Here is a 20,942-nt window from a genome sequence, read left to right on the forward strand (position 1 = left end):
ATATATAAACCCTTCACGATAGAGGAGGTACACATTTTACATGTATCTAAAAAACTAATGGAGCCTCACTAGACACGAACTCATACAGTGAGGTTTTCCTTACCGTTTCGTGATTGGTTGAGACTTCTTACACTCGCGATTCCATTGGCTGTCTCGAAGGTACAACCCTCCTCTGCACGGATTTAGGTGTATCTAGATTGTTTTGAGAGATGAGCTGAATGCTCTGCTAGCTTAGCTCCTAATGTCTAAGTTGTTACTGGAACATATATTCACCACAATGCCGAAGTTAGAGGTTGGTGGAATTTACGTTTGTTGTACTACGCTTAGTTACATGGGACGTAAATTATTTCGTTTTTAATTTGTCCAATAATTATTTAGGTAACGGTAAGCTAAGATAGCTGTTTGCTAACTAGCTTGTTTAAATGCTCAGGTTGATAGCTTTCTGCTATTTAAGTGACAGAACAGACGTTTGAACGTCATCTGTTGTCGATGTGATTATGTTGAAGTAGAAGTAGAACATTTGTTTGAACGGTTTGTCAAAGAAGCTGTTTTTATGCAGAAGTTTAAATGTTATAGCATTTAGGTTTGCAGTAGAGCTAGGTTACTCTGCACTAGCATGTTAGCATCCAGTTGCTCTCCAGGAAGCCCAAATGTAACATAGGAGTTGTTAATACGTAGCTGTTGATGATTACAGCGTTTTTGTGTTGTGTGCAGGACGGGAACAGACCGGACTTAAGGTCCAGTTGTTGAATGCGTTAACTGGCACCTTTCACCATTCAGGCAACTGTTATAACAGGATGCCAGAGATGACTGAAACTCAGACACCTGGTCGAAAACCCAAGTGAGTATGCTTATATACATATGAACATGTTAAGTTTTAAAGAGAATGGGGATATTCAAAACATGGACAACGCTTTGCTTAAATAGACAAGCTCCCCGTTCTTTGGTCTTTTATTTATTCTTCTTATTATTTTTTACAAAGAATATAAATATTGCACTGTCATTGATTCTGTTGTTCTTTTTCCCTTTTTTTTCTCATAATATAAGAAAACGTTCCTCTTAAATCCTTTAGTTGAAAATTATCCTCCATTGTTTGGATGATTTGTTGCTCAACAAATTGTTGTTCATTTGATTTAAAACCATTATATACGTCTTAAATCACAGTTGTTATCACAGTATCAGTGTTTGGTATATTGTAATGGCAAAGGATAACAATTACCAAAACAACTCCGAATTGATTTGAACCAATCTCCAGTCCGTTTAAAAGTTCCCGAAAAACATTGACCATTTTTAAGTTGTTTTATTGCTTATTCATTTGTCTGTCAGCCCATCAACTGTACCTGCTTATCCTTTATAAACCTTTATTAACAAAAATAAAATTTAAACAAATGTCCATTGAGTTCTGTAGTGTGGCCTTTTTATTTGTTTCTCTTGATTGAAGTGTGTCATGACTTTAAAGCCAAACTACAGGCTGATCTGGGATTGCTTTGTACAGATGCACCCCAAGTTCATATTCATCCTGATGATGATGGCGTCCCCTTGCCCAACTTAAAAAAAAATTACTCCAGACATGTTTATATTAATTTATTCTTTTTTCTTTTGAAACAAATGCACCAAAAATCATATTGCCCACCTATAACCTTTGTAAATATTTTCAATGCATTATCAATTGTTCTCTTTTTGCAGAAAGAAGAAAAACAAAGAATCTCATAATGCAGGTAACATCATGTCTGCTACTTTTGAAACTTTTTAAAAACTGCTAATTAATAACAGTTGAGCTATAGGGCTTTTTTTTTTTACCTAACATTTAATTGGATTATAAAACCTACTTTCTCTTTGTTTGTGTTTGCATATAGTTGAGAGACACAGAAAGGAGAAAATTAATGCGGGGATTAATCGCATTGGAAATCTTCTGCCGTGTTCTCAGGCACTTAAACAGGTAAATAGCTGCTTTTTATTGTATTACAGTCATCCATGTGTCTATCTAGTACAGTGTGCATTTTTTATTTTATGTCAATGTTCTGTTTTTAGAGTAAGAACATGATATTGGACCAAGCTTTTCGCTACATTACTGAGCTGAAGAAACAAAATGATACACTGCTTCTGGACGGTGGTGATAAAGTCCAAGGTCAGGGTTTTTTTGTACTTTTTTTTTTCATGAACTTTAAAAGGATCTTCTATTTATCTCGCAACCCTCAATCAAGTCTACCAACAGCAAAGTGACAGGCTGCGCTTGAAGTTTTTATGCATGCTAACAATAATTCAATAATTATAATAATCAAAATTATAATGCTATATGTTTACTCAGCCATGTTTCTAAAAGCAGCATGTGGGATGGTGTCTGGAATCTTTTAGATGCAACTCTGGTCCAACATACCTGAGGCTGAATTACCGCCTCAGTATGCAGTTAAATTCTCCAGAGTCCTGCTAATGACCTCATTATTTGACTCTGGTGTGTTGAAGCAGTGGCATATGTAAAAGTTGCAGGGCACCCAACCTTTGAGGGAGCAGGAAGAATTAATGGCTTATCCCAGGGGTGTCCAAAGTCAGTCCTCGAGGGCTGGCGTCCTGCACATTTTAGTTCTCCCCCTGGTGGTAGTAACAACCTTTTCAGCTTGTCAATGTTCCCCTTAGGCCTCTAACGAGCCATTACTTGATCCAGGTGTGCTAAACCAGGGAGAGCACCAAAACATGCAGGATGCCGGCCCTCGAGGACCCACTTTGGACACCCCTGGCTTATCCAGTCCTACCCCTAAAAATCACATCTATTAAAAAAAAAAGAAAACCACTGCACAGTTATGCTCCACTTGATGTTTATCAATTACTTAAGTATTTATTTAAAAATACAAATGCCTGCTTTGTCTCTATGTAGCTGAGGAGATCCGGAGACTGCGGCGTCAGTTGGATGAACTGAGAAAGGAGAGCGCTCACTACATTGAGCTCCTCAAAGCTCATGATATTAGCCTTTTAGAGGACCCAACTATTCACTGGAAGGGAAAGCACCGCTGTGCCAAAGTGGCAAAAGTGACTCCTACCCATCAGCTCCCAAAGAGAATTGTTGTTTATTCCAATGGCAATGTGATCGGCCCTTCAGAGAATCAGGCAAGCCCGGGAAAGAACTCCTCTGAAGCAGTTCAGCCACCATCTGATACCAGATTGCAAGTTAATGGAGCTCTACTGCAAGTCAGTACTACTTCTACCACCCCTGCACTGCTCCCAGGCTCAACCACGACACCCTCTCCTTCAAAATCAGGTTTGAGGATGTTGGAGCAGTGTGTGGTTGAAACACCTGCTGTAGGCCCTTCTTTGGCGCCGTCTGTGTCTTACATAACCCTCCAGATCCCTGCAGCCACCACATCCCTGCTCCAGCAGGCGCAGCCCGATCCCCCGCCTCAGAGCATTCCCTTAGTAGCTAATTCAGCCTCACCACATACCACTGAAAGCACTGCGCAGTCTGTGTCCACACGCACTACATCTACCCAGACCATAACCTCTGCATCATCGGGGGGTTCCTCTTTGGGGACACAGGACACTGCCATCAGAACTGTAAGCTACACTGCAGTTCCTGCCAATCAAACTGTTCTTAGGGCTGGAGCTGCAGGCAGCACACAGACGACCTGGACAACATTGCAGATGGCAGGAAACACAGTGCAACCAGTCTGCCAAAGTTTGTCTATGCCAGAGGTTAGCAGTACCACCCAGACGGTCCAACAGGTTGCAGTATGTTCTGTGGGCAGCAGACCCTCTGTTAATCCTGTTCAAATACAGCTGCAGCCACAGGCGCCTGTACAGCAGGCACCTATCACAACTCATATCCCAGCTAATCCATTCAAAAGTACCCCTCAGCTACAAGCTGCAGTTCTAAACCGGACACAGCCTCAATGTGCGGTTGTACCCCAGTCAGCCATAGTGCCGCAACCAGCTGTGATCACTCAGCCTCAGCCTGCGGTTCTGCAGCCAGCATCATTGGTTCCTCATCCTCCAACAGCCCTTATTCCACAGCCTCAGCAAACCCTGGTTCCTCAGCATCAAGCTGCTGTGCTACCCCTTCTGCAGACCATGCAGGTTCTGCAGGTCAACCCAGCCGGTGCTACCGCTGCAGCGCCAGGTGTAACCGCACCTCAGAGCACGAACAATCCAAGTGTTGTCATCCTGCAGCAGGCCAGTGCCTGCTCCACCCAGCAGGTTGTGAGAGAGGACATTTCGAATCAAACGCCTTGTCAGCATATAGTGATCATCCAAGCCCCCAGTCAGGCTGTGCCTGCTCCTCAGAGCTCCCAGCTGAACATTGGCCCTCCCTCTCTCCCTGCTGTTTCCACTCAAACGCCAACCACAACCAGTTCAGTGACTGTCCCTCCTTTACAAAGTGTTGGGGGAAAGCAGCTCGTGCATATCCTGCCTCGTCCCACCCAGCCAGAGGTGAGCCATCCTCTGCAGGTCAGCCAGGGATGCTCCTCTTCACCAGTCTCCACAGCCCCACAAACAATCACTGTGAATGGCCAGGTGTTTGCTCTGAAGCCAGTGAAAACTTCTGATAAAGGTGGCTCCCAGATCGGTCAGAGCACCCTCCAACTGGTACAGCCCACCACCACTGAGGAGCCCACTACTAATGTGGCCCTCAACAGTTTAGGTGCCCTTAGCAGTCTGAACCAGAGCATATCTCAAGGCCTCCCTCGGTCTTGCCAGAGCAGTGGTCTGCTTACCCCTACATCATCAGTTGGTGTTACTGCACCTGCACCTGGATCTGCACCTGCACTACCTGCTCAGCAGCTGCAGGTTCCGTCGAGGATAGCTGCCAGCACCTCTAAGCTTTCAGGAAAAAAGCCCCACGTTGTTGTAAACACAAAGAGAGTGGTAGCTAAAAGGACCAAACCTCCCAAAAAGAAAGAGCTCAGGACTGCACAACCAATTCCTCTCAAAAAATCTTCTAATGCTACTGCTAAAGAGAGCCAGGCAGTTCAAGATAAAGCATCTCAAGTTTTACAGTCCTCAGCAAACGTTCCACCAATGGACACCACAATTACAGATTCGCAAGATGCTGTAAGCTGTGCAGCATTGGGTCAGGACACACAGCAAATGATCGTGTGCAGTTCATCCAGCAACTCTGTTGCATTTTGTCCGATGCAGGATAAAAGCTCTGTCTGTGCATCTCAGAGTAACTCGGCTGCACCAAAGGTCGTCTGTGAAACGCCCATCAAGCCATCAAATGGCTCAGCTTTAGCAGTCAAGAATAAAATTACTCTAGTTTCTAACAGCAGCTCTGCTGTAACCAAACCTTTGGTGTCCGAGGTTAAACAGGTAACTGTTACTACTACAACTACCATAATGCAAAGCCTGCCAGCTGCTGCTTCTTCTGTTGCTAAACAAAATAAACCCACAGTCACCTCTGCAGTTTCCAGTGACCCTCATGTAACTTCTGCTTCTGATTCTAGTTTGTGTTTGCCCCCAAACTGTATTCAGTCTACTGCATCAGTGACTCAGAATACCAACACAGTGCAACCTACTGTTCCCCAGAAATCAAAGATCCAAGATCAACCATCTTCTTCTCAGCCCACCACTTCATCTTCTTCTCAGCCCACCACTTCATCCTCTTCACCCACCACACCTGTCATCTCATCACCTATACCCACTGATTCGGCCCCAGCCGCCTCTATTACAGTTTCCACATCAACTATAGAAATTAAGAAAAAGGCTAGTACTGCAAGAGCTCCTTCACAACATACTGACATGAACATTCCCCCACCTTCCTTGTGTCGAACTGCAGAAGTCAAACCAACTCAGACAACGAGGATTGACAGGGATGCTCTGGAGGAGAGACCTTCCACAGCAGCAAGAAAAGAAGGATTGATTGGGGTGATGTCTGAAGCTCCCTTAAAGAAGGACTTTGCAGTGTCTCAACAAGTTTACACAAACCTGGATGACCAGTCAATAGAGCAGAATATGACTTCCAACAGGCAGACTGATTCTCCAATGACCACAGGGGGAGCTGGTGGGAGAGGATTCTCTGTCGCATCGATGCTTCCTCAAGGCCATAGCATCGGTGTGTCTTCCGGCTCCTTTGGATCATTTGCGTTTACATCCGAACAAGCGGAGATGCTCGCGTTGGCGATGCTAGAACAAGACAGCCCAGAGAGAAGAAGTGGAGGATGCTCAGGGGACAACACTGCTTCAGCTACATGGGACTCCCCCAAAACCCCACCAGTGTCTTCCAGCAGAGACAGAGGCTCAGCTGGGCAGCCGGGCAAGATAACCAAACTGATGGACCAAGGTGCGTCTAAACACCATGATGTGTCTGTGAGTGGGCCAAACAGACATCTTCAAAATATTGCTTGCTCAAAATCTCAACCTCTCCCTCCAGGACAGTCTCAGAGTTCAACCCAAGGTGGGACAGCCGCTAGCCTCAGTGTTAACAATCTGATCAGATCCAGCTCCAATCACCAACCCTATCCCAGTTCTCCCAGTCTGACCGCCCAACAGGGGTCAGCTCCTTCTCCAGCCGGGACATCTACTCATATGTCTCAACCCTCAAGCAACGCCATCTCAACCTGTTCAGGCACTGCCCACGTAGCAGAGTACGCCACCTTGAAAAATAATGCTATAAGAGGCCCACCTGGAAGTGTGGTAGGTGAGCGACATGGGAAGATCATCTCCAAAAGACAAGCCCCAGAAGAAGCGATGTTAAATGCAGGAAAACGACCAAAGCCTTGCCCTCCGCCGGGTAACGCAGTGGGCCATATGGATGTGAAAGCACCAGACCACAGTCAGATGATGCTGGGACAGTTGCCGTCCACCTCTGCAGCTGTAATGACTAGGATTAATTCAGAAAATGGAGGCCCTCTTTTCTCATCAAACTCCTTCATGAGCCCAGTCGTGCGCCCCATTGATGGTCACTGCCCCGTTCAAGGTCCTCCTGAGCAGAACCAGTCAGGCGGGCTTCATCTGCCACAGGGTCACCCGCAGCATCCTGTTAGCCAGCCCAGTCAGCATCTGGGAGGGAACCTTTACATGAAACAGCAGCAACAAGAGCAGCAGAGACACCATTTATATCATCTGCAGCACCACCTGACTCAATCTGACCCTGCACAGCGCCACTCGCTACACCAGAGGGCGCTGCAGGAGCAGCAGCAGCAACAACAACAACAGCAGCAACAGCAGCAGCATGTCCAGAAGAAGCGAGGAATCGTCAGAGGGAATCAAACTGGCTCACCTGCTGGCTTGCAGCAGAAGCAGCAACATCACCTGGAAAAGTCTGGAATTCATCAGCATTCCCATCAGCAGCAGTCACAGCATCCACAGCAGTCCCACCAACAGCCTCAACAGCATCAACAACCAACACAGCACCAAGCGTCTCATCCACAACACCAACAACAGCAGCAGGGGCACCAGCAGCCTCCCCAGACTCAGCATCAACAGCAGCTACAGCAGCAGCAGAACTCTCATCCCAGACATCCTCAGCATTTACAGCAACAGATTCAACAGCAGCACTTTAGGCATCAGGACAAGACATGCGAGGCCCAGTCAGTGGGATCCAGGGCCCATCACAACAGCCACCTGGCTCAGCAGGACCACCTCAAGGTGGGTATGGGTAGCATGTTACTAATGTGTAGTTTATGATCATTTGTTTGAATCTGAATGAGAAATACTGCTAAAGTTCATCCTCTAAATTATGAATCTTGCTTTTGATTAGTAGCACCTCTCACTTTAGACGACGGAACCTTTCTTTCATTCTTTTGGCTCTTTCATTCTTTCTTTTGCTGTCTTCCCTTAGCAGTTTTGCTCGTTTCTTTCGGTCGCTCTCTTTCTTCTGCAATTTATTTCAACCTTTCTTTCTTTCTTTTGAAGCAGGGAACTTTTACTATTAAAAATGTAAGGGAACCCTGAAATTTGCTGACAAAAATCATTTTTATTTATGATTTCTTGTAATATGCAGAATTTCATCCTTATTTCATATTTACTAAAGAATATCTTATGACATATTATCGCCTTCTTTTTGCTATGTAGTAAAGATTTTTGTGTCTTTAACTTGTCGTCCTGCAGTCTGGTCAGGACCATAATGCTATGCAGAGGATGATGAGCTCTAGAAGCTTGGAGCAGCAGCTCATCTCTCCTCCCACCAACACGGTGTCGCGTTCATCTGAGCTGGCCTGTGCTCCGTCTCGACAGGAGCGTCACCGCGTGTCGAACTACTCTGCAGAGGCGCTCATCGGTAAAAGCTCCACTAGCGGGGATCAGCAGCAACGCATGGCTCTCCATCTCCAGCCCAGTCGTGGTGCCACCCAAGAGCAACCAGACCTCCGCAGCTACCTGGACACATCGCGAGGGAAGGCTGGCATTGTTCACAACCCTCAGAACCGCCTTTCATCTGACCATTCTACATCCGCTGACCAACGTATATCTGAGTGTCAGTCCTTCAAGGCGATGGCTGGTGGAGGGGGAACGCATCAGCTCGGCAGTTTTGAAGCTCAGGTCTCTCGTGGGAGTGACATGGCCCCCAAGTCGGTACCCCCCTCTCAGCGGGGCCCTCAGGGACAGCAGCAGGGAGGATTCAGGATGAGCGTCGGCCCCACTGCAGACGTAAGAAATCGTGGCAGCTACAGTGGACCCCATCCCGGCCCTCAGGGAGTCCAAGTTGGTCCTGCGCTGCCTCGGGAACAGGAAGGCTGCCACCAGAGTTTCATGCAAAGCCTCCTCTCTCCACACCTTCCTGAGCAGAGCAACCATCAGCGAGCAGTTCAGTGTTGTCCCCCAGTGACCATGGAGTACAGCTGCATGCCTGGAAGTTCATCAGGAGACATCCAGGCCAAAGCCTCCAGTCCGAGCGTGCCTCAGTCCCAGAAGGCCCCAGCTATGCGACTCACAGAGGCCAACAAAGGCCACATTTCTCAGGTCAGCAGTAATATGCACGTAGGACCAGGCGTCCGAGCAGGTCTGCCCCACCCTCCGACCCCCCATAGCAGCTCTGAGCCCGGCCGCTCCTCTGCCATCCCCAGACCTCCCGTTGCCATCAGCCAGCATTCCCGACATATGCCCAGAGACGCTCATCCCGTCAAACTGAGACATCGATCGGGAGCGCAGAGACCCACCAACCCTTTTGAGGCCGAGGGCCATCTACCTCTGCCCTCAGGGGGAGGGGTCCTGCTGGGCCGGACTCAGCCTGGAGGAGAGAACCGCCGCACCACCATTGTGCGCTTGATGGCAGACAGCGCACAGGTTCCCAGTGACAACAATCTTGTTTCTGACCAACACCTGGCTCAGAACTTTGGGTTCCCCTTTATTTCAGAGGGAGGGATGAACCCTCCTCCCCCGATTAATGCAAACTCTACATTTATCCCTCCAGTGAGCCAACCCAGCACCTCCCGCACACCGTCCCTCCTCCCAGTGGAGCCCCAGAACACTTTACCCTCCTTTTACCCCTCTTACTCCCCAGCTGCCCATCCCAGCCTCCCCGGTGATGTCGCCCTCCAGTACTTTCCCAACCAAATGTTTACAAGCCCGAGCGCCGACAAGGCCAGCGCCCCTCCTCTCAACAACAGATTCAGCTCCATCCTCTCCCCGACGCGGCCAGTGGGGTTCGGTCAGGCCAGTTTCCCTTTGCTTCCGGATATGCCTCCTATGCCATCGTCTGGAATCACCCCTCACATCTCCAACTTCAGCCTCACCTCGCTGTTCCCCGAAATCGCCACCGGCATGCCCTCGGATGGCTCATCCATGCAGATGTCCCCTCTGTTGTCCCTGACCAACACATCATCAGCTGACTCTAGCAAGCAACCCAATCGTCCGGCCCACAACATCAGCCACATCCTGGGCCATGATGGCAGTTCAGCTGTGTGATGAGATTCAGTTTAATGCCTTTTTGGATTGTTGTTCAAGAGCAAACAATTGCATTTTCTGTTTGAAATGTGTAGTTTGTTTCAATGTTAAAGAAGTGATGAAGCACTTGATGTGAGGGGATTTGTTTACATGTCCACTCAGTTTCAGTTTTGTTTTGTTTTTCTCTCTTTTTGACATGCCTAATGTCAGAGTAATCATTTAAAATTTCCATAAGGCTTTTGAATTTTATGGAAATAAGTCCTGAATGCTCCTTTTCGAAATGTTGGTTAAACTGGTTCTGAAGAAAATATAAAAGTTTAGAACTTGAATTCCGGGTCAAAAGGAAACCTTCTGCACAGTTACTAATTTAATTTACTAACTTATCAGGTTGTACTGTACAGATTTTTCGAAGAGCTATTTTGTAAATACCAATATTTCATATCAAAGTTGCTAGATTATGTATTTGTAAATACAAAATTAATAAAATTTATAAGGATAACATTGTCATTTGAGTTTTCTTGTTTTCAGAATCCAGTTTTACAGAATTAGTATTCAAAAATTTTTTTAACTCACCTGAGTAGGCAGGAAAACTCTCCAGCAGTGATCTGCATCACAGCAGTTATGAATTAGCTTTTGAAAAAGATGCTGCTTCAAAGGCAGCGAAGAGGAGGCCCAGGATAACCTAATGTTCTTCATATGAACAATCCTTCTTTGCGTCATCTCTAGATGTTTGCTTTAGCTACCATACTTATTGATAACTAGTATTTTGCCTAACTTTAGCTTTTGTATACCATTTCAAACATGCTAATGTCATAAGGATAACTTTGTCATTTCCCTGCCTTTTTTTCTTGCTAACATGTTAGCATATTAGCTGCTGTCAACATAGATTAGCTAATGTTATGTTAACATGCCATTTGTAGCTTATTTGAGAACAACGCATAGATCTGAATATTGTATGACAAGTATATCAGGCCGTGAGCATAACACCCAACAGATAATGCGTACTCTTATTTACAGCATAATGCTGGCTTAGCTTGTTTGTCGTTCATCATTTTTCCTCTTACGGTAAATCATTTAAATAAAATTATTGTGCCGAGCATTACACACCAAGTGGTTAGTATATTATAGCCGAAACACCAGCTAATGAGTCGAAGCTAGTCAAAAGAAACAAAACACCCATAATTATTTCATAAGCTTTTTATTTACATGCAATAGTGCTCCAGCATGTGCAGAAAACAGCCTGCACTCTTTAGGGAGTGTAGATTCAGGATCTCCTTCATTTTGATCACTTTTATGTAATACTTTTTCCACTGACCTGTCAGGAAGGAATAATACTAACACCTGTCACAGCTTCCACACCTGGCAGTCTTTTGGTAACCAGCGAACAAGTAAACAGAAGTGGCTGCAGAGTAAAGTTCAGCTTATCGATGACTGTTATTTTCCAGAATCTCTCCCATTCAGTGATGATTTTTTTTTTAAAATACCATAAACTCCAACAAATAAATAACTATATACACAATATATAATCTCATGTACACTACTGAAAACAATGATTTTAAATTGCATACACGTGTTAATAGTTTGTTAATGAAAAGCAAAGTATATTACGTTACAGCTGTACACAATGGCAGTTTTCGGTTCTTGAGAACGTGATGACAGCACCTCATAATTACAGCATCTGATTGGAGAAATGGTCCCTTTGTTTCTGGTCTGCATAAAGCTAAACGCAATGAACATTTAGGAAGGGGTGATGTCTGCAAAGTGAGAAAGGAATGGACGGGTGAGGTCTGGACATGGAAGTGCTGAATAAATGGAAGTCGCTCTGGAAATGCAGACTCCCCTTGTCAAGGATGTAGAGTGAGCAGTTATATGAATTAATCATGTTTTTATATGAAAATACCCATATATACAGTATAATAACAATTATATGTACAAAAGCATAAATATATAAATATTCTAATACAAAAATAAATATATTCTCCTTTTTTTTTCCTATGTTCACTAAGAGTCTGTTATGCATCTGTGGTGTCTGACGTCCCTTCGTTCTCAGAGGACACTTCATTCGGGAGGATGTTTACTTCCTGTATTGTATCTTGGGATCGTTGCGTTGCGGTCGTGGAATAAGAGGAGGTGAAAACGCCGTCGTCCTCAAGTGACAAAAGACGGAGAGGTTCCTGTTCTGCAGGAATGAAAGAGAGCAGGTTAAATATTTTTAAGATTTCTACAATGGGCAGAATGACGCTCAAATCTCAATGGGTTATTTGCCACATCTGTTCCTTCCATATTAGAAGAATCCACACTTACTTTGAGTGATGTTTGGCGTGCCGTCGCCAAACCTAACGCCGCCTCCTACTTCCTGTGAGCTGAGAAATTCATGGGAAGATGGCAGAAGCTGATGAGTGGAGTCGTCAGGAGAACAGTGGCTCTGTTCCTGATGATCCGCCTCCCTGAGAAAAATATACATTTACAATGATAGCAGAAGGTTTTTATTTTTAGCTTTACTTAATGAAATGCCATTAGTTTAAGTGAATAATTATTAACCTGCTGGAGTACTGGTAAAGAGGCAGATGTCCATTTGCCTGTGGCAGAAGCGTGTTGCACTCCAAGTCACAATCCACTTCATCCTGCAATGTAAGAGAACATAAAGGTTTTTATTCAACCATAAAAGAATAAAACATTATTAGCAGTATCAGAACTGTTATAAAGTTTGTTAGTCGGCAACAAAAAAAGAACAGGAACTATTGCCAAATGTTTTTTGTGAAAAAACAAAAAACAAAAAGGAAAACACCTTTCTGTCCCACTCAAGTGAACAACCCTAGCCAGAATTCAAAATTAGTAAAAGCTTTGAGTTTATTATCTGGATTGAGATGCAACATTTAGTTATTTAATGAATGTGTTTTGGATGAAAAAAAAAATACACTTACAAGTACAAGTATTTCTAGTTTAAAATTAAGCTAATCTCAATCAGTTATGGCCTGTAAATACATTTGTAAAAACATTTTCTTAAATGTTCTCACCAGTATGTTGACACTGGCCTTTAAATGTGCATTTTTTTTTTTTTTACACAGCTCCTGAAATTCTATTACTGATTTTTGTTCCAGTGTACCACATGCCACTTCAGTCAAAGTGTTTTCACCTGCTGCAGTCCTGGAAGGCAGTGCTGAGCTTTTCCGTTCTGGATGTACTCTCCGTTAGCGGGGTAACGTGAAGGACTCATGTGAGAGTCCAGGGGGCAGTGTCCAACCAGGGCCAGTCCCTGCAGAGGAACCATGGTGTACTGACATGCCGACACCGGAGCAGCCACAGTTGGGAAGCATAAGTCTGACGCTTGCTCTGCAGGTAATGAAGTAACGAATTAGGACACGTGCAAAGGCAACAGCCTGTCATCAAAAACCTGAGGATCTCTGGGGAAAACTCACTCTGCTTGGCCCAGGCTCTCCAGAGACAGAACGGGATGAAGGCGACAATGATGAAAACAAAGGCTCCTAGGACGATACCAACGATGAGGTAGGGGAGGTCGCCAGGCCGTGGCACCAGCACGCCGGGGGCTTCAGCCTCTGGATCTGTAGGCTCCGGAGCCCGAGGTCGCGGGTTATTAAGTCGAGCTGAGGAAAAGATAAATAGAAAAGGCTTAGGAAGATCTTAGTCAGATAACTACATGTTCAAGAAAATCCAACAAACATCCTCTGTAAATCCTCTCACCTTTAGTTTCAAGGATTACTACGTTGCCAAACTCGCTCTCGCCCTTTTCGTTGAAGCTCTGCATCTTGATGTCGTACGCCGTTTCCGGCTGCAGGTCGGTGATCGAATGCCAGTACCGATCCCCCTCCACCACATCCTTCTTGTAGTCACTGTCATTATCACTGTCCGTTGGGCGGTAGTAGATGTAGAAACCATAGATGGGCGTGTTGTTCACAGGATCATACTATAGTGAGGAGGTAACGATTACAATGAGCTTTATACCAAACCCAGTTTCCCCGATGGATTTTTAAGTACATTTGCAGACTTAAATTGGCAAAGTTTGGACATTTCAGAGCCTCCCCGACGGTCAAAAATGTCTTTGGACACATACCGTCCACTTCAGGATGATCGTGGTCTCATTGATGGCTTCATTGTAAGTGATGTAAGGGCCATCAACGGGACGCTCGTGGGTTTTCCCACCCACCACAGTGTAGGCCTTGGAGGGGGCGCTGGGCGGACTGGAACCGATTACGTTCACGGCGACCACACGAAACTTATAGGACGTGCCTACAGGGGAGAGGAACGAACATTCGCAATCAGCGGCCCCAGGCTACTCAGACACTTAAAAGGCAGAGTGAAGCAGTTTTATGTTTTCTTTCTCAGAGCAAATGTTATGTTAATTGTAACCTAGTTATGTTTTGATTAATGGCAGTAATCACTGAAATGGCTTTAACTATACTCATTATGGTGATAAATTTACAGACCGAGGAACTGTAATTACGCAGGGCATCATCGTCATAATTGCATGGAACGACATCCGATAACTCCCCTCCTCCAAACCAACCTTTCTCCAGGCCCGTGATTTCCACAGACAGCCTGGATGGGGGAATGTTCTCCACCGCCGTCACCCAGTCCTCCCCGGGCCTCTTCACCTTCTTGTACTCCACCCGAAACGACTGAATGGGGAAGCCGCGGTTGCCGCGAGGAATCCAAGTCACGTACGCCGAGGTCTCCGTAGCCATGGAGACGGTGGGCTTATCGGGAGCTTCGGGAGCTGCGGAGGGCAGGGTAAGGCGGGGTCAAATATGTAGCGACAATATGGAAATAAATCACAGGAAAACAATGCAGCCTCAAAGTGCTCGACTTACTGAGAGCTCATCCTTCAGACAGAAATGCAAGAGAGAAAACTGTTAGAGGAGAGGGTTAGTAGCTGAGGTTAGTCCTAGCTTTGGCCTTCGATGTCATTAGTGCTGTTAAACAGATTTGTTGCGTTCGCAGGTAGAAGGCTTACGAGAGAGGCTTGGTGAAGGGACAGCTGGGGTTTTTGGTGGGTCGTTGGACGCTCCTTTACGCACTGAAGACAGAAAAAACAAAACTGTTTAGTGCTACAGATATTTTCTTAAGTCGTCTTAAGAAATAATGCGGATTTAATTTCATTTTGTTGTGAACAATGGGTTTAAAATGCTGAAATTGATTACAGTGCCTCATAAAAAGGGTTCATGCACTTTGAAATTTCACACAGTTTGTCACACAAAACCACAAACGACACAAAAAAGGTGCAGAACTGTTATGTGGAAACAATTTGATACACGGTTTTAAAAACGTTTTCACAGAAACAATAAAATCTACATATTTAGACCCTTATCCAAGACATCCCAAAATAAAATCAACTGCAGTCAATTAACTTCAGAAGTCCGCCTCTGTGTTGTTTAATCCGAGAATAAATCTCACGGTTCTGTGAAGACGTTAGAGGTTGGATGGAGAATATTGGTGAACAAACACAGTCATGAAGACAAAGGACCATAGCAGACAGGTCAGAGGTCAAATTGTGAAGAAATTTAGGCCTTCTACAGTGTTCAAACAAGGCTTGAAAATCTCAGAGCACTGTTCAATCCATCTAAAAACAGAAACCTGCTGGAAACTGCAAATCTACCAAGAGATGGCTGTTCATCTAAACTGACAGGTCAGGCAAGCAGAGACCAATAATCAGTGAAGCAGCCAAGAGGCTCAAAGTAACGCTTTGAAATGAACAGATCCACAGCTCAAGCGGCAGAATCTGTGAACACAGTGTATTATAAGGCTGGCGGGCCACCATGCTTTACTTGTGCCCCCACCAGGCTTAGCATTGCCCATTTATTTATTTATATATTCTAATATGTTGGCCTTTTTTTAAGACTTTATAGTTGGTGTTCAGATATTAATCTTCCAATTTTTCAATGACACGTGATTATCAAGTGAATCTTTTTCACATTTCCCATCAACTTTAAACATTTTTCAACTCAAAAACACAACAGGCCACTGGATGAATGACTGCCGGGCGCCCCGACCGCCAGGCTTAGCAAGTTTTCTGGGGGGAAACATTGTAACATCATGACTCAAGTATGAACACAAGGAACAAGCAGAAGGAGGAGCTCAGTCAGATGATACCAATATTGAATTTTTAGGCCAACATGGAAACAATGGAGTAAAACTAACACTGCCATTCCTTTGGTATAACATTGTAGTTCCAGCAAGGTTAGAAACCTTAGAAAGTTTAGGCAAATGGATCCCACTTCTGATTGGAAAGCCCCCCCCCCACCCATAAACTATTTTTTACTGAAGAAAGAATTACATGGGATTGAAAATATGTCAATAAGGTCTGACATGTGTCTGTCATACCTTTGCCAGTCCTGAAGGTCATCATGGCCGGCTGTCCCAAACCAGCACAATTCTTTGCAGCCATCTCTACTTCATACAGGCTGTCTGGCTGCAGTTTGGTTAGAATCAGCTTATGGAGGGAACCTGAGATACTTCGAGTGATCCACTCAGCAAGAGGGGGTCCCTCCTAGAAGTAAAAACAGGACTTGGTTAGAGAGAAAAGAGGAAGAGGTGCCATGTAGATTTAGTTTAGTAAGAGCCCTCGTTACCTTTCTGTATTTGATCACATACTCCAGCACAGGGGACCCTCGATCATGCCGAGGCCTCCAGGTCAGCTCATAGTAGTCGGCCTTGCCTGTTCGAGGCTGGCTGAGAATAATGGGGGCTTCTGCAGGTAATATTTGTCCCGGTAACGAGGAGCAGTCCAGAGGCAGCATGGCTCCGGCGGCCCCAGGCCTTACAGGAGGCTGCTCCTTCAGCACTTTATCAGGACTGAGGGGGCGGAAATTAGGGGGCAGCCTTCCCCGAGATGAAATCCCTAACAGAACAAAAAAACACACACACACCCTATCAAATCTGAAGGCTTCCAGGTACAGAGAGAAACCTCGCTGCGGAGCACCAATTTACAGCAGCTTACCGGTCGATATTGTGATGAGGCGAGCAGAGGCCTGCGAACTGCCCAGCCCGTTCTCCGCCATGCACTGGTACAGGCCATCGTCCTGAGAGCTCACGTTGGAGATGCGCAGCGCCCGCGAGGTGAGGCGGTGGCGGGAGGACTGAGCGAGGGGTCGGGCGTTGTGGAGCCACGTTACTGAGGGAGTGGGCTTTCCTCGGGCCTGACAAATGATCCGCACGGTTTCTCCGAACGCAACCTCCTGCTGCTGCAGCTCTATGGTCACCAGAGGAGGCTCTGCAGGAGGAATGGAACAAATGAGGGTTAAGAGTCTGTGGGTTTTATATAAGACACCTTAGAGCGGAAAGAAAAGGATATTTGGTTTTCCGCATTTTGCATTTTCAAAAACCTGAAAGAATTTTTATGTATTTAGTTCCGATACCCCAAAATGAAACCCGAGGGGGCACAGCTAATATATGGATGAAGGTGTTCCCGTCACGAGTTCAGAATTGAACGTTTTTTTAGTCTACATTCAAATCACTGAAACACGGTGGTGGCCATGTTATGCTGCAGGGCGTTTTTCTTCACAGAGTAAAAGAAAGCTGGTCAAAGGTGTCTGGAAAGTCAATATGGAAAGAAAACTCGTTAAAACCTCCATAGATGTTGAGACTGGGTGAAAAGTTTACTGCCCAGACCCTAAACACGCAGCCAGAGCTGCAATGGACAGGTTTAGATCAAAGAGATTCATGTGTTAGAATGGCCAAGTCAAAGCCCAGACCAAAATATAATTAGGAGTCTGTGGCAAGAAGGAACAAAGTGGCGCTCTTCATCTCATCCGACTAGGCTTGAGCTGTATTGCAAAAACCAAAAGGGCTTTTGCAATTGTTTCTGCAATTTTCAGGTTTTATGTAGTAAAAAAAATTTTAAATAACCTTTCCATTCACTTCACAATTAAGTTCTACTTTGTGTTGGTCCAGAGCATACAATTACGACGAAGCACACTGAAGTTTGCAACTGTTATGCAACAAAACATGAAAAAGTTCAAGGGGTGCAAATAGTTTTGCAAGTCACTGTACATATTAAAAGGTTTGTGTGTGCAGAGTGAGCCTAGACCCACTAGTTGATGGTTGGCTGCTTGTGAATGGGGGGTAAAGACAGAACTCATTACTGCTACAGCAGCGCTCTTGACTTTAATTAGAGCCAGCTGCAGAGAGACAAGCTCACAGCACATTAACACAAACATGCATGCACACTAAATCACTGTAAAAACAGCCATCCATAACCTAGACACGTTCAATCAAGTGCAGCTATAGAATAAAGAGCCCTGTCTCCAGCCTGTCTTCTATGCCTCTGCACACACACGCACACACACACAACTCTGTCTTGCTGCTCCGCCAAACAGGAGACAAAATAATAATTCCCAAACTCATGACCCAGACAAAAAAAATACAGCCAAATTAGCGAAAGACTCGGAATGCAATAAATCATCTGCTCACCAAACACTTGAACATCGTAGAGCACGGTGGCGGATCGGTCCGAGCCCACGCCGTTGTCCGCTCTGCAGACGTACGTGCCCGAGTCGCCCTCGCTCACGGCGTCGATCAGCAGGTTGCTCAGCAGAAAGCGCGTGTTGTTGTGAGAGCGCAGGTCCAGCCCGTCCTTCGCCCATGTGACCTGCGGGGTAGGGATGCCGCTGGCCACGCACTCCAGCACCAGCCGCTGGCCTTTGGTCACCATGATGGATCGGGGCGCCGGCGGGTAGATGATGCGAGCCGCTTCGGACGTGGAGCCTGAAAGAGAGACGGAGAGAGTCGAAATACGGACGATGAAACTGGGAGTGAGATGAAACATGCTAAATTAAAACATCGACGTATTTTAATCTTTGACAATTGTAAAATTGGAACTCTACCACCGTGCTGTTGTTACTGTGTTCTTACGGTAATAAGTTTTGATTTTTTCCTAACCAAACAAATTATGCATAGATTAAATCTCCCCGTTTTGCCTTGATGTCGACGTTCAAAACCGAGACTCACGGCGAATGCGCAGGCGATCGGTGGATCTGGACGTTTTGACCTCCTGAGTGACAGGATTGTAAGCGGCACACTTGTACGGCCCCTCGTCGTCCTGGGTGGCGTTGGCTATCTGCAGGTTCCCTGATGGCATGATGAGGTAGTTTCCTAAAATAAAAATAAAAAAGAGAAAATACATGCTGGATGAGAGAAGCCCAGCAGACAAAGAATGAGATCTACTTCAGTGGATCCAAGACCTAAAAAGGGCTCCTCATCTGGCTTTACTTCTGTTTTTAAACCATTGCATGAGTCGCCAAGTAGATATAAAATGCAAAAATCTCAAATTATTCAGTTTAATCATATGTCATTTGCTGAAAACTTTATATGATCCCCACCCATTTGCATTTATTGTGCTTTTGCTCCCCATTTTTACAAAATGGACCTGATCATGATGTCCAAACCAAAACCTGATCATCATCTGAGAATTCTATATTTTTTATTGTTATTATAATTATTATTATTATATAATACATGCATGTCACATGCATGTCATATGTTGCATGGCTGCATGTCATACGGTTAACGGCTGCTTTTCATTTCAGAAAGTTGGTTATGAAACAATCTTAACCCAGAAGCACAAACATGTGATTCACATCCAGTACTGGTTAAAGTGCAAAACCAATCACCAAAAAAAACAAAAAACAAACAAACAATAAAAACTAAAGAGCATAGCAAGGTTGCCAACTCTCACTCTCCTGGAGTGATGAGAGTTCTTCCATTTCTCACTCTGCCCAGATAAATCTCACTGAAAATGTGGAAAGCTGAGGACAGCTGTTTATGATTGCGTCAACACAATTAGTCAGTTCTCTTTAGAGTCCTGACTACCCTCTGTGCATGTTTGCAGTCTTTGATGTCGTTTCCTCAGGATGGCTAAGAGTTGAAACTTCCTCTCTGTCCCTGAAAACCTGCTAGTCCTCCCAAATATAGCCCTCCGATGTCATCCACCACCAATCACCTCCTTAGTTTTTATGTGAAAGAGAGAGAAGTTGTTGCTTTTTCACTTCATCACCAAACTTTAGTTACGCTGAAATATTTAACGGTGAAGTTGTCTGTATGCGTGGCAGCAGCACAGTCAGTTAAGAGTGCTTGGGAAAATATAAAAAATAAAAATCTATTCCTGAAGGCATCCTGGGAGGATTACCAGAGTTAGAGAGAGAGAGAGTTAGAGAGAGAGAGAGAGAGAGAGAGAGAGAGAGAGAGAAAGAGAGCATATCAAAATATTCACCCAAACAATCACATTACTTTGCCAAAATAAACCAAACCTTGTTACGCTGTTTCCACAGCAACATAATACTGATGCAAGCTAATTTAATTGCATCAGTAGCATTGTAGTTTTAACAATAAAAGTGAAAATGCACTGAGAAACGACATTTTTCCAAAAACAGTGAATGCATCATACTTAAACGATCCCAGGCTGCACTTACAACACATTTCAGTGTGGAAGTTGTTACTAAGGGAAGAAGAATATGTTCCCTGTTATCAACTCTTAGTTAGCAAAGTTTTACCCAACTTATTGCAGCAAAGTTTCTCTGTTTAATCCCTTCGTCATGGAAATTTGGATTTTAGAAATGTCGGCAGCCTTTTGCAATTCCCACACGTCAACATTTATCGCGTCATCTCTGTTTGAGCAGCGTAACAGACTGCTCTGTCGCAGCGCCACAACGCCTCATAAATAATGAAAAGTCGCAGAGAGCTTCTTAAAGCTTCTGAACAGTTGCGATGGTTGAAAAAAAAAACAATTATTTAACAATCCGACGCTAAGAAAGGAAAATCTAAGCTTTTTCACTCAAATGTTAAATTTGTATATCTGAATATTGTGTGTGATGGCCTCAATTCTATTTTTTACTTGAATGTATAGTCTGTTTTGTAAAGGAGACGTGCTGCGTGTCTTTATTTGTACAGACACATTCGTCCCAAAATGTTAAGATTTCCAGAACGAGACAACCCTCTTGCTGAAAATGAACCACTTTTGACAGATCTGGTCCTTCGGTGTATTGTGCTCTCAACTCAAATGTTGGCAACTCTGGGCACAGCAAAGTATTTTTATCCACTCACGACTACTGTATTCGATATCTCGCAACAGTTATGACAAAATGTGTGACTAGCAACCACCTTTAGCAACAGTTTGATTT

At 44.8% G+C, this 20,942-nt stretch overlaps 2 protein-coding genes across 2 annotated transcripts in view; one reads left to right on the plus strand and one right to left on the minus strand.

The window, feature by feature from the left end:
- Window positions 1-151: 151 nt before the first annotated feature.
- On the plus strand, window positions 152-10,314 carry usf3 (upstream transcription factor family member 3). Its single transcript, XM_008396314.2, has 7 exons — window positions 152-292; window positions 715-841; window positions 1,687-1,718; window positions 1,857-1,939; window positions 2,032-2,128; window positions 2,873-7,575; window positions 8,038-10,314. Exons 2-7 carry the CDS (start codon window positions 798-800, stop codon window positions 9,829-9,831), a joined length of 6,753 nt encoding a protein of 2,250 aa, XP_008394536.1. The 5' UTR covers window positions 152-292; window positions 715-797; the 3' UTR covers window positions 9,832-10,314.
- A 677-nt stretch (window positions 10,315-10,991) lies between these two features.
- boc (BOC cell adhesion associated, oncogene regulated) overlaps window positions 10,992-20,942 on the minus strand; it is a 33,540-nt gene continuing 23,589 nt past the window's right edge. The window contains exons 5-18 of the mRNA XM_008396313.2: window positions 18,775-18,918; window positions 18,238-18,531; window positions 16,766-17,038; window positions 16,398-16,666; window positions 16,150-16,315; window positions 14,783-14,845; window positions 14,336-14,545; window positions 13,883-14,058; window positions 13,513-13,735; window positions 13,230-13,415; window positions 12,947-13,143; window positions 12,352-12,434; window positions 12,115-12,257; window positions 10,992-11,989 (exon numbers count right to left, since the gene is read on the minus strand). Coding sequence (XP_008394535.1) covers window positions 11,823-11,989; window positions 12,115-12,257; window positions 12,352-12,434; window positions 12,947-13,143; window positions 13,230-13,415; window positions 13,513-13,735; window positions 13,883-14,058; window positions 14,336-14,545; window positions 14,783-14,845; window positions 16,150-16,315; window positions 16,398-16,666; window positions 16,766-17,038; window positions 18,238-18,531; window positions 18,775-18,918 — 2,594 coding nt within the window. The 3' untranslated portion in view covers window positions 10,992-11,822. The remainder of the gene's footprint in view (window positions 11,990-12,114; window positions 12,258-12,351; window positions 12,435-12,946; window positions 13,144-13,229; window positions 13,416-13,512; window positions 13,736-13,882; window positions 14,059-14,335; window positions 14,546-14,782; window positions 14,846-16,149; window positions 16,316-16,397; window positions 16,667-16,765; window positions 17,039-18,237; window positions 18,532-18,774; window positions 18,919-20,942) is intronic.

The sequence above is a fragment of the Poecilia reticulata genome, linkage group LG20 (genome assembly GCF_000633615.1).
Source record: "Poecilia reticulata strain Guanapo linkage group LG20, Guppy_female_1.0+MT, whole genome shotgun sequence".
Lineage (NCBI taxonomy): Eukaryota > Metazoa > Chordata > Actinopteri > Cyprinodontiformes > Poeciliidae > Poecilia > Poecilia reticulata.

Excerpts from the sequence above, each read along its gene's own strand:
- usf3 (XM_008396314.2), top strand. The coding sequence starts at position 798 with ATGCCAGAGATGACTGAAACTCAGACACCTGGTCGAAAACCCAA. Across the intron at positions 1,940-2,031 it reads GTTCTCAGGCACTTAAACAG|AGTAAGAACATGATATTGGA; the intron begins GTAAATAGCTGC and ends TTCTGTTTTTAG. Across the intron at positions 7,576-8,037 it reads CTCAGCAGGACCACCTCAAG|TCTGGTCAGGACCATAATGC; the intron begins GTGGGTATGGGT and ends GTCGTCCTGCAG.